The 13,870-nt window shown below is 36.6% G+C and overlaps 1 protein-coding gene across 1 annotated transcript; it reads left to right on the top strand.

The window, feature by feature from the left end:
* Positions 1–1,862: 1,862 nt before the first annotated feature.
* Positions 1,863–12,276, top strand: LOC107767442 (putative late blight resistance protein homolog R1B-17). The gene is made up of 3 exons (XM_016586452.2): positions 1,863–2,076; positions 3,353–3,485; positions 9,601–12,276. The coding sequence occupies exons 2-3, from the start codon at positions 3,426–3,428 to the stop codon at positions 12,274–12,276; spliced, it is 2,736 nt and encodes a 911-aa protein (XP_016441938.2). The 5' UTR covers positions 1,863–2,076; positions 3,353–3,425.
* Positions 12,277–13,870: the final 1,594 nt, after the last annotated feature.

Raw genomic sequence — 13,870 nt, 5'->3', positions numbered from 1 at the left:
AACATCATAGCTTAAAGCTTAACTGTAAATTCTAGGCTTATCATAGCCTAAGCACAACCCGAGCATCGATAAATACTCCTAGTGTTAGCACATGGGTTGAAACCCCACACATGTCCACACTCATAGCACGTAGCTATCACAAATAATTCAGGCAACTAGTGCCTCAACAAGGTTTAGAGAAGATACTTACTTTAAACAAGCTAAAACAATACCGAGCAAGCCAAACAATACTCTAGAAATGCCACCCTGCGCGTATCAACCTCCGAGAGGCTTGAAACTAGCCAAAAGCAACTCAAAAACATCAAATAATGCCCAAGGAAACAATCCCAAATGATAAAGGTCGCATCTTTAATCAATAACTCGAAGTTAACCAAAAGGTCAAACCGAGCCCGCACCTCAAAACCCGACAAAACTTATAATTTCCGACAAACTCACTCAATTATGAGTCCAACCATACTAACTTCATTCAAATCCGACTCCGAATCGATGTTCAAACCTCAAAAATTTTCTTTAGAAAAGTTTAGACAAAACCCCATAATTTCTCTTTTGAAATCATTAATCAAATGCCAAAAACGAAGATAGATTCATAAAATATAATCAAAGCCAAGTCAAGAATGCTTACCCCAATCCATATGGTAAAAATTGTCTCAAACATCGCCTCAATCCGAGGTACTCAACTCAAAATATGCTAAAATGTCATAAACCTTCAAAAATAGAGTACTTATAATTCACTGAACTGACATACCCATCGCGATCGCGGGACTTCCTTTTCGCGATCGCGAAGGACAAACTCTACTGCCCAAAAAAATGCCTTACGCGTTCGCGATAAGGACCATGCGAACGCGATTCCCAAACATACCAAAGCTCCGCGAACGAGATATGACATACGCCAAAACGCGATTAAGGATCCATCAGCTGCCAGTTCTCCTTCGCGATTCTATGCGACCGCGTTGATACACTGCGATCGCGAAGACCAATCCTCACAGGACAATATATTTTCCTTTCCCAAATCTATTAGAACAATGGGGTTTCCCAAACCTATAGGGATTATGAGTTCTATAAAAATACAAAAAATATAATTCAAGCCACAAATAACATAATCTCAAGTAAAGTGGAGTATATATATAATATTATAGGCCAGATCTCAAATCAAGGAACATGTATATAATATTCCGAATTGATTACAAAGACTAAGATAACTATCAGTAATAAAAAGACTTCAATTCAGAAGTCAATGAATTGCATGTTAATCATGGAACTTTTTGTTGTTGTTTCAAGTTGTCTTTAGCCAATTACTTCAACTTCTCTCACATATATTTCTGAATTCCAGCGCGTACTTTGTTCTCCATTCTTCACTTATGTCTCAATATAGTTTAGGAACTTCACGTAAAACATGCCGTGATTGGAAAAATAAAATTAAAAAAATTGAAAAGATTGTCTTTACGTTGGTTTGATTTGATTTATAAATCGAAAAAGGTAAAAATATTTCATTCTACGTGTAATGTATATATCTCATCATGAGTTGAAAAAAGAAACATAAGTTTTCTGTTCATGTATGTACTAACTAACTATAAGTCTTGTTCAAGTTAATTTTGATTCAATTGATTGACATCTATATAACTATTGAAATAGTTAATATGTTTTGCTGGTGATTTGGTGTTAAATGTTTAAACAAATCTCAAGACAAGTGGAGTATATATAATATTATAGACAGAACTCAAAACAAGGGACATGTATATAATTTTCACAATTAATTACAAAGACTAAAATGATGATGGGTATTAAAAAAGACTTCAGAAGTCAATGAATTGTATTTAAATCTTGGAATTGTTTGATTCTTCTTTCTATTGGTTTGGTGTCCTTCCAAGTTGTCTTTAGCCAATCACTTCAAATTCTTTCACATAGCTTTCTTTCTGAATCCCAGTGCTTACTTTCTGAATTCCCTCTGGTGATTCTAATTAGTGTTTTGAACGCGAAAAAATTCAAAGGAGATATGGCTGAGTTCAAGACTGGTGCTGAACATAATTAAGAGGTTGCTGAGAGCTCTCACTGCCTACATTCTACAAAGCTGCTCAGGTTTGTTTTCTTATTTGCCTCCTTTCTTTAGGTTATGCTTGTTAGTCCCGCCAATATTGTTGTATTTGTAAATAATAATTTTATAAAATATAAGTTATCGTAATGAAACAGTAATTAATTCGAGCCCACTGAATTGACAGTGTTTCCTTAAGGAATTTAATCCCCTCCTAGTACCCAAGGTTATGGATTATTTCCTCCCAGGATAGAACGAATCACACACTGGTATAGTGGTACTTCAAACCCCAGTGTTTCAGCGAACACAAAGTTCGGTAGCAAATCACACTTACAGTTGCTTTGTTTGAAGTTAAAAACAATGCAGAGCGAAGGAGTAGAAACTCAGAAAATCGTATGGAAATACTGAGAGGAAGGAGTGCAATGTATAGCCAAATCTGTTGAGCGATTTCAGTCTTGTGTATTGTGTGTTGTGTGTGTCTTTCTTCAACAGCTGCTGCACATATATATAGCAGCCAGTGTTGAAGAAGAACAATCGTCCACCCTCCATGGTGGAGCAAGCATTAGCTTGTTTGTGGAGCAAGTACTTATTTGTGGAGCAAGCACATTCATGGTGGAAAGATTATTAGGCGGCTGCTATTGCAGCTGGTGGTCAATACACGTATTGGAAAATATCCGTTACAAATGCGGATAATCTTACGTTAATATTTACTATTTACTATTAACAAATAAATTTGGTCCAAAAAATTAATCAATTAATCAATCATTTGACCGAAGCCGAAGCCGAGCGACGACGACGACGACGGCGCGAGGCTTACTTTCTTCTTAACTCTTTAAGAGCTACAAGAAGAGCAATTATATATATACCCACCAAAAATCTTTTTCTCTTCCAATATGGGACAATGTCTCATTGTCAAGAGGGGGAAACTTAAAATTTTACTCAAAAATTTCATTTTCCCTCAATTTCCCATTCACCCTCAGACTATTTCATCTTAAAAACAAAAAAACCTCAACAATGCTTTGATCTGTTTAATGTTTTGATTAGGATTTTATGGATCTGTTTGCTGCCATAGGCTCAAGCTGAAGTACAGTACTTCCATTGTTTTTGTAGCCCATATATCCGCTTTGTTCAGTAGATATCTCCATATTATTTTGGTAATTGGGTTGGAAAAGCTATGGTCAATGCACCTTTTTTTTTTGTTTGAGGTGTCTGGCTATATGTGCAGTAAAATGTCATCTGATATATGCTTTATGCTTCTTCCTTCAGATTCTTGTGTTCTTTCTTCTACTTCTTCCTCCTAATAAAGGTTTATGTACTATTCAGACATCAGATCTTGAGAACATTAGAGGAAGGGAAGGAAAAGTTACTTTTGGTTTGACTAGTGAGAATTACATACATGGAAAAAGGAAAAGAAAATGAAGGAGAAAGAGAGAAAGGGGAAGCAAACAACTCATCGGTATGCCATACAATATTTATACGTATTAAAACTAACTTACATGATTATCCAAGTAATCCTTAAGACAGTATAATGTTATTCATATCTTTTGGAAATTGTTGTTCAAAAGTTCATAATCTGATCATGGCATTTTCTTTGTAGAATGTTTACTTTCTAAGGCGTAAAATAGTTATTCGGTTGATATCTGGAATAACATATTTTAGAATATTAACATCATGATGACGTAAGTAGTAACAAATAAGCATACCACCATCTAACAATGATTTTAAAAATTATTGTAAGATGAAATCAGTACTCTTTCGAAAATATTTTTTATGATAATAAGACTCTCAAAAGCAGTATTACTTGCCTAAAACGCTGGTAATTTAGAGCCAGTTTGGCTTATTGATTGGGATTAAAGTAGCTCAAGCACTAAAACCGATTTTGTCCCAATATGAATCTTTTCAAAAGCATTAGGAAATAAGTTCATAACACATTCTTAAACATACATCTTCATGGAAATAAGCTTATTTATATAGCTAAGTACAACTCTAGGAGTGAATGCCATATACTATATGCCTTATGTGTTGTCGTTTGATAATAGCAAACCTGTTGTTGTATGTGAAAGAAAGAAAAGTAGACAAAACAAAAGAAAGAAAAGTCAAAAAGAGATGAACTTATAATGTAAGCGCGCTTACATTGACTTTCGTATGATGTATGCGCTTATATCGACATTCCTATGATGTAAGCGCTTACCTCGGCAGGGCATTCAAATGCCTATAAAAGGGGGTGGTATGCATTTTCATTTGCAAATCATCCCTCAACTTCTTCTTTCTCTCTTCAATTAATAAAGAGTTATTTTTTGTGTGGCCGTGGAGTAGGCAAAATTGCCGAACCACGTATATTTTGTCTTGTCTTGTGCAATTTATTGCTTTTCTCTTTCAAATATTTTTTCCTTCTATTAGCCTGACACATTTCCCAAAAACTGGTATCAGAGCACAGACAGTATAATTCTGGTAGAAAAGTACGGTACTGATGCAAATACTATTCACAAGAATAGTGCGACACTATTGATCATCCTTACTATTCACAAGCACTATTCACATAATTTTTTTTTTGTTGTGAAAAATGGCATCGAAAGAAGGGAAGGTTAAGATTGACAAGTTCAATGGAAAAGATTTTGGATTCTGAAAAATGCAAATAGAGGATTATTTGTATCAGAAAAAATTAAACTTACCTCTGACCGAGGTAAAACCAGAGACTACGACCAAAGCAGATTGAGATCTATTAGATCGCCAAGCTCTTAGTGTGATTCATTTGACGCTAATACGAAATATGGCGTTTAACATCATTAACGAGAAGACCATTGCGGGCCTGATGAAGGCGTTATCAAATATGTACAAGAAGCCATCTGCTTCAAATAAAGTCTATTTGATGCGTCGATTGTTCAACTTAAAGATGACAGAAGGTGGATCTGTTACGGAACATATCAATGGGTTTAATGTAATATTAACTCAGTTGAGTTCTTTTAATATAACATTCGATGACGAAGTAAGGGCATTGATTCTACTATCATCTCTACCTGAGAGTTGGTCTGCAACAGTAACTGCAGTTAGCAGTTCATCGGGAAGTACCAAACTCAAATTGGATAATATTAGAGACTTGGTTCTAAGTGAAGATATTCATCGAAGAAAATCAAGTGATTCCCCAAGATCTGCTTTTAATATCGAAAGCAGGGGGAGAAGCAGCCAAAAAGGACAAAGTCATGGTCGTGGCAGATCAAAGAATCCAAAAATCGCAAAGACATTACGTGTTGGAATTGCGATAAAAAGGTCACTACAGTAGTCAATGTAGAGATCCAAAGAAGAAGAAGAAGAACGATCAATACAAGGATGATAATTCAGCAAATGCAATTGCTGAATAAGTCGGTGATGCACTAATTTGTAGTGCAGACAGTCCGATCGAATCTTGGATTCTCGACTCAGGTGCATCATTTTACTCTATATCATGCAAAACATTATTGCATAATTATATTGCTAGAAAATTTGAGAAAGTTTATCTAGGAAACGGCGAGCCTCTGGACATTGTGCAGACAGTCCAGTCGAATCTTCACAAGGCACGCTATGGAAATTGCAAAATGTCCGTCATGTTCCTAGCCTCAAGAAAATATTGATATCTATGGGTCAAATTGACAGTGAAGGATATACAACAACATTCGGTAACGGATCGTGAAAGATAACCAAAAGAAATTTGGTTGTGGCACGAGGCTTCAAGAAGGGAGCACTGTATGCAAATGCAATACAGAGAGATACTATAGCAATAGTTGATCATGGTCGTGATACAACATTGTGGAACCGTAGGCTCGAGCATATGAGTGAGAAGGGAATGTTGGCATCCAAAGAAAAGTTGTCAAACCTAAAGCATGTTGAATTAGGTTTGTGCGAAGATTGCATTTACGGGAACCAAAAGAGAGTTAGTTTCTCAAAGGTGGGAAGGACGCCAAAGAAAGAGAAGCTGGAACTAGTGCATACAGATGTGTGGGGACCAGCACCTGTAACTTCTCTGGGAGGCTCACGCTATTATGTCACCTTCATTGATGGTTCCACAAGAAAGGTATGGGTTTATTTTCTGAAAAATAAATCTGATGTGTTTGTTACCTTTAAAAGATGGAAAGCTGGAGTTGAAAATCAGACAAGTCTAAAGTTAAAATGTCTGAAGTATGACAATGGAGGAGAGTATGATAGTCAAGAGTTTAAAGCATTTTGCTCTCGGAATGGGATCAGAATGATCAAGATAGTTCCTGAAATACCGGAACAAAATGGCATTGCTGAGAGGATGAACAGAACCCTCAATGAACGAGCCAGAAGTATGAGAATACATTCTGGATTGCCGAAGTATTTTTGGACTGAGGTTGTTAACACGACAGCTTACCTCATAAACAGGGGACCCTCTGTACCACTGGATTTTGAAATTCCTGAGGAGGTATGGACATGAAATGAGGTAACTCTCTCACATCTAAATTTTTTTGGTTGTGTTATTTATATGCATGTAAACTTTAATGATAGAGATAAGTTTGATCATAAGGCCAAGAAATGTTCCTTTATTGGCTATGGTGATGATAATTTTGTTTATAGCTTTTTGGATGATCAGAATAGAAAGATCCTAAGACACAGGAATGTCACATTTAATGAAAATGTGATGTACGAAGACAAGCTTGAAGTAGAACCAACCAGCACCAGTAGACAGACATATGAAACAGTTGAGTTAGAAGAAATCTCAGAAAATAAAGTGGCTAGAGAGACTACAACTAGATCTTAAATTGAAGATGCCGAACCAGAAGCTGAATCTGTATTAGAATCAGAACCAGAACTAGAGATAGAATCAGATGGAGAACCAGATCTGGAGTCAGGACTTGAATCAAATTCGGGATCAGTTAATCCTAAACCTACATGAAGGAGATCTAAAAGAATCACGAATGCTCCAGATAAGTTAACTCTCTCTCTTCACTATTTACTTCTGACTGATGCTGGAGAACCAGAGCATTTTGTTGAATCAATGCAGGTGATAAGCTCTGATAAATGGAATCTAGCCATGAAAAAAGAGATGATTTCTCTTCAAAAGAATAAAACATGGATACTTACAGAGTTACCAAAAGGAAAAAAGGCATTGCAAAATAAGTGGGTGTACAGGGTCAAGGAAGAGCATAATGGTAAGATGAGATACAAAGCACAATTAGTAGTAAAAGGCTTTCAACAGAAGGAAGGGATTGATTACACCGAGATCTTCTTTCCTATAATCAAATTAACTACTATCAGGTTGGTGCTAAGTATCGTAGCTATAGAAAATTTGCATTTGGAGCAGCTAGATGTTAAAACTGCTTTCTTGCATGGTGACCTTGAAGAAGACATCTACATGAAGCAACATGAAGGTTTTCAAGTTTTTGGTAAAGAAAACCTTGTGTGTAAATTGCAGAAGAGTTTGTATGGTTTGAAACAAGCACCCTGACAATGGTACAAGAAATTTGATGGATTCATACATAATAATATTTTCACACGATGTGAGATTGACCATTACTGTTATATCAAAAATCTTGATAAATCCTATATTATTTTACTGTTATACGTTGATGATATGCTAATTGAATGATCTAGCATAAATGAGATCAATAGGGTTAAGCAACAACTGGCGGAGGAGTTTGAAATGAAAGACTTAGGACCAGCTAAGCAAATGCTTGGGATAAGGTTTAGCAGAAACAGGTCTAAAGGAACCTTAAAATTGTCTCAAGAAAAGTACATACAAAAGGTACTAAGCAGGTTCAGTCTTCATGATGCAAAAACTAGAAGCACTCCACTCGGAAGCCATCTTAATCTGTCGAAGGACCAATTACCTAAGATAGATGAAGAAAGGAAGTACATGTCCAAAGTTCCATATGCTTCAGCAGTAGGAAGTTTGATGTATGCTATGATTTGCACTAGACCTGACATAGCCTATGCAGTTGGAGTTGTTAGTAGATACATGTCAAATCTAGGAAAAGAGCATTGGGAAGGTGTAAAATGGATATTGCGATATCTCAAAGTCACCTCAGGTATGACAATTTGTTTTAAAAGGAGAAATATTATCTTACAAGGTTTTGCTGATGCAAATTTAGGAGGCGATCTGGATAGACGAAAAAGTACCACAAACTACGTGTTCACCTTGGGTGGTACTGTTGTTAGCTGGATGTCTAGAGTTCAGAAAAGTGTTGCTCTATCTACCACTGAAGCAGAGTACATGGCAATCTCAGAAGCTGGAAAAGAGATGATTTGGCTCAAGAATTTTCTTAAAGAGCTAGGTAAAGAAGACAATTGTGAACTCTTTAGCGATAGCCAGAGTGCAATTCATCTTGCCATGAATCCAGTGTTTCATGCAAGATCGAAGCATATCCAGTTGAGGTATTATCATATCCGAGAGTTGATAAGTGAAGAAACTATTTCCCTACAGAAGATACCAAGATCAAAGAACCCGTCAGACATGTTGATCAAAGTTGTCGGTGTTGACAAACTGAGGCTGTGCACGACCTCAGTTAGCCTTCAAGACTGATAGCATGAAGGCGCCACGAGAGAATAGAAAATCTTTTTTTTTAAATTTCTTTCTTGATGTAACATAGGTTTGAGGAGGAGATTGATAATACCAAATTTGTTGTTGTATATGAAAGAAAGAAAAGTAGACAAAACAAAAGAAAGAAAAGTCAAAAAGAGATGAACTTATGATGTAAGGCTTACATCGGCTTTCGTATGATGTATGCGCTTACATCGACATTCCTATGATGTAAGAGCTTACCTCGGCAGGGCATTCAAATGCCTATAAAAGGGGGTGATATGCATTTTCATTTGCAAATCATCCCTCAACTTCTTCTTTCTCTCTTCAATTAATAAAGAGTTATTCTTTGTGTGGCCGTGGAGTAGGCAAAATTGCCAAACCACGTAAATCTTGTCTTGTCTTGTGCAATTTATTGCTTTTCTCTTTCAAATATTTTTCCCTTCTATTAGCCTGACACGTTTCCCAACAGATGAATAGCCGAGGACACTGTACGGCACATCTCTAGGAGTAAATTTATCATCCTTCTTTACATTAGTAGGCATATTCTAATAAAAGCCTTTACTTATAAAAAAAATAATATTCTTGTTCTCATTTATTTAACATGTATACAAAATTGCCATGGCCTTACCCATCCACGCTAGTGCTAATAATTTAACTTAAACGTTCAATTCTACCCTTAATGAAAAATTTTTATAGCCACACAAATACTCTGGCATGTTTAACACCACAAGTTTCAAAAGAATTATAGCCACACAAATATTATGTCTTGTTTAGGATTATAAATTTTAAAAGTCTTTCGCTTCTTTTTTAAACTCCGTGCCCAGTCAAATTGGTTCATATAAATTGGAATGAAGAGATTATAAAGTAAACCATATTTCTTTAACATGCTTGCTTTGTGATATAAGCTATAACTACAAGACAAACATTTAGCTTATCCAGTAGGCTATTTTGAAGCAGGCCCTCTGCACTTATGTTAGTTGCCTGTTAATTTAGAGTAAAATTTATCATGGTGAATATGTGGCATTGAAAATTTGATACACATTTGGTCTTTTGGCAGGTGACATCTGCTGTATTCCAAAAGGACATTGACAATCTTCTGGATTTCATAGAGAGGCTAAAGAATGGACGAGATCAAATTGCTCTTGACACAGATGAAATTGAAAATCTGACAATGTGGCTGAAGTTTATGTCGTCATTTTTTCAGCTTTTTTATTTCATTCCCGGTGGTTTTGATGCCGAAATATCTTGCGTATTATTTGAGCTTCATGATCTGGTTCAGTCACTTTTTCATCAGAGTGGAGATGACATGCTGCATAAGTTGACGGATGATGTCGCTCCTTGCCTCCTGAAAAAATTGGAAAGTTGTCTGAGCTCATATCATAATTCTGAACCAAGTGCCACTATGACTGAGGATCAGTTGGTTGAACTTTTGGACGTCCTCCCCATGTATCTCCATGATCAATCCAAGTTGCTTGCTGAGTTCATTTGCCCATTAAAGACTGAATATGAGGTTCTTCAGAATGTATGTGGTAATTTAAGAGATTTCCATGGGCTAAAAGTAAATAATTACGTTGAGTATGAGACAATTGAATATGTCTTACCTCAGTTGCAACTTATGGCTGAGAGAGTAAAACACTTCTGTTTTGCCTTTTTGGCTTATCAGTTTGATATGATAGCTGACGTCCCTCAAGTAAAGCTAGCTCATCTGCTTCTGGAGATTGTTCCTGTTCAACTGGAGGTTATGCACATATGTTGTACAAATTTGAAAGCTTCAAAATCAGCAGAAGTTGGACACTTCAATAAGCAGCTCTTAGAAGCCTCTCCAGACATTCTTAGAGAGTATCTGATTCATCTACAAGAGCATAGGGTTAATGTTATTACTCTTGGCACTTCAGCTCAAAACATTCATTTCATGATAGAGTTTCTATTGATTATTCTTACAGATGTGCCCAAAGACATTATTTATCACGACAAACTGTTTGTATTCTTGTCACGTGTTGTAGCTCTTACCAGGGAGGTATCAATTCTTGTTCGCAACTCAGAAGAGAACTCAAGGAATGAAGAGAACATGAATGAAACAAGTTGTGCAGGTCTAGATTTGCTAGGAAATATTGAATTCCTGAAGAAAGATCTCAAACATGTTTTCTTAAAAGCCCCTGAAGACTCATATCAACTCTGCTTCCCCAAGAGTGACGGATCACTCTTCATGAATCTTCTACTCATAAACTTAGATGGTTTGCTCAATTCCAATGCTTATGCAGTTGCTTTGATAAAGGAAGAAATTGGGTTGGTGAAAGAATACCTACAGTTCATAAGATCGTTCTTTGGGAATGTTGAGCAAGAATTGAATAGGAATCTTTGGACTCGTGTTCTAGATGTGGCATATGAGGCAGAATATGTCATCAATTCAATTCTTGTCAGAGATCATGGTCTCTTGCAGCTTATTTTCTTACTACCTGATATTGTAGAAAAGATCAAGCTTATCAAGAAAGAGATACAGGAAAACATGAGTCTTATTGTTGTAAACTCTCCCAACAAACCAGTTGAAAGAAAGTCAACAAGAAAGCAAGTTGGGCAAATAATTGTAGGCTTTGAGGAGGAGAAAAATCTGATAATTTCACAGCTTATCAATCGACTAGCAGAGCTAGATGTTATTTCGATCATTGGCATGCCTGGTGCAGGTAAAACTACTCTTGCGCACAGAGTATTCAATGATATGTCAGTTACTAGTCATTTCGATATTCGTGCATGGTGCACAGTCGACCAAGAGTATGACAGCCAAAAGGTGTTGCATAAAATTTTTAATCAAGTCACTGGTTTGGATGCGAAATTTACTGAGGATTTTGATGTTTATGATGAGCTTCGAAAAAAGCTGCACAGTAGGAGGTACCTTATTGTTTTGGATGACTTGTGGGATACTAAAGCATGGGACGAGCTAACAATGCCTTTTCAGGACTTTCAGAAAGGAAGTAGAATTATTTTAACAAGTCGAGAAAAGAAAGTGGCTTTGCATGGAAAATGTCACAGTGATCCTCTTAACCTTCGATTGCTAAGACAAGAAGAAAGTTGGGAGTTATTAGAGAAAAAGGTATTCGGAGAAGAAAGTTGCCCCGATGAACTAAAGGATGTTGGAGAAGAAATAGCCCTAAAGTGTGAAGGTCTTCCTTTGGCACTTGATCTGATTGGTGGAGTCATTGCGAAGATGGAAAAGAAAGAGGATTTGTGGCTGGAAGTTTTAAATAATTTGAAATCCTTTAAGAATGAAGGGGAGGTGATGGAGGTTATAGAGTTAAGTTATGACCATTTATCAGATCACCTAAAGCCATGCTTGCTCTACCTTGCAAGCTACCCAAAGGACGAAGATATTCAAATCTCTCAACTGAAAGACTTATGGAGTGCCGAAGGGTTTGTGGAACAAAATGACATGAAGTGTGTGGAAGAAGTACAGGAGTCTTATGTGGATGAGTTAATTTCTAGTAGCTTGGTAATACTTTTCAATGAGAGAGGTATCAGGTACCCGAGTATCAAAATTCATGATCTTGTGCATGATTTTTGTTCGAGAAAAGCTGAAAAGGAAAAGTTGTTTGGCTTTGTAAGTTCAAGTGATCCATCCTCTTCTTCAGATCTGATGCCACGGGGAATGACCATTCATTATGATCATTCAGAAACAAAATTTGTCCTGTTCAGCACAGAGAAAAGAAGAATCCTTATGTTAAACATCTCCTCTCTTTGAAGGTAGACATGGATGAATATGGGAAGCCCAACAAACTTTCCGAAAACTGTCACCTAAGACATTTGAGGCTTCTTAAAAGGTTGGAGCTGCTGCGCATAACTTTGACAGATTCTTTGCTGAATGAAATAGGCATGCTTGTTCATTTGAGGTGCTTAAACATTCGAACAGAGGCAAGAGCTTTCCCTCCATCATTTGCAAACCTCTTGAATCTGGAAACTCTGGTGGTGGATAATGGTCAATCAACAATGGTAATATCACCAAGTATTTGGAGTCTTCCAAAGCTACGACATGTGAGCATGGATAGTTTTTTTCTCTTTGAACCGACCATCGACAAACCAACAGTGTTAGAAGAGGAGTTGAAGTTAGAGAATTTGAGAATATTACATAATCCCACCATTTTCTGTTTGGAAGACAGAAAGGAGATATTCAAAAGGTTTCCCAATCTTCGAAGCCTTAAATTCAGCATTAGCATACCAAGGAATTTCAGATCAGATGCAATAAAAGAGCAGATTTGTTTTCCAAGATTGGATGTCCTTAATGAACTTGAAGAAGTTTCTGCATATTTTGGCTTCAATTGGCACAATGCACATCAGTGGGATTTTCACTTCCCTTCGAACTTGAAAATTTTGGAGCTGAGAGGGTTTGATCTGACATCCGATTCACTATCAAGAATTGCGAGATTACCCAACCTTCAACAACTATGTCTACACAGCTTAACCATCCAAGGGAAAGAATGGAACGCGGAACAAGTCACCTTTCAAAGTCTCAGATTGCTAAAGTTGGCATGGGTGTCTTTTTCTGAATGGCAGGTTGGAGAGGCATCGTTTCCTGTGCTCGAGGAATTACAATTACGATATTGTACTGAGCTTACGGAGATCCCAGACAGTTTCGGGGATATTACTTCACTGAAGTCTATTACACTGGAAAGCAACCCTCAACTTGAAGATTCAGCCCTAAGGATTAAGGAATATATTTCAGAAATGACGGGAGAAGACAAGCTTGAGTTAAAGGAGTCCTTTTAGGTCCTTATCTGCACAAAACTGATTGTCAAGTGTTACTGGGATTTCTGTTTAATTTCTTCTTTTTTTCTTTTTGGTGAGTAAACCTGCTAAGAGACAGCAAAATTATCCTAAAAACAAGTATCTTATATGTCCCAAATTTGTTCTATTTCCTTCTTAAAAGTAACATATATAGCTCTGCATGTGACTCTTCTATTAATGTCTTTTTTTGTCACTTTAGAATTCAGAGAATCTCAAATCAGGCTTCTTCCCATGTAGTTTTGAACCGTTTGATGCTTTTTTGAAACGACATATTAACCAATCTTTGATATAAGAATGGTCACATATGTCAAATCAGCATTTTGTACCGTGAGTCCGTGGCATAAATTACGAGAAACAAGAAAATCAATCAGATTTTAAATACTCACTTTTTGTCCACTCATTTCTTTAATTGTAGCTGCAAGTTTCTTTGATCATTCAGAAAAACATCCATCTTTTAGATAAATCAGAATAAAGAAAAAGTAAAAATGTTAACAATTTTATCATAAATCCACACAAGATCCTAGTGATGCACTGAGGAGATGCAGAGAGCTACT

Source organism: Nicotiana tabacum, chromosome 13 (genome assembly GCF_000715075.1).
Source record: "Nicotiana tabacum cultivar K326 chromosome 13, ASM71507v2, whole genome shotgun sequence".
Taxonomy (NCBI): Eukaryota; Viridiplantae; Streptophyta; class Magnoliopsida; order Solanales; family Solanaceae; genus Nicotiana; species Nicotiana tabacum.
Note: the sequence above shows the minus strand (reverse complement) of the source record. Positions and strands in the feature narration are given on the sequence as shown.

What these genes read in the sequence shown, in the direction of transcription:
- LOC107767442 (XM_016586452.2), top strand. Translation starts at nt 3,426, where the DNA reads ATGGAAAAAGGAAAAGAAAATGAAGGAGAAAGAGAGAAAGGGGAAGCA. An exon ending in GGGAAGCAAACAACTCATCG is followed by an intron (nt 3,486 to 9,600) that starts GTATGCCATACA and finishes GTCTTTTGGCAG; the next exon opens with GTGACATCTGCTGTATTCCA.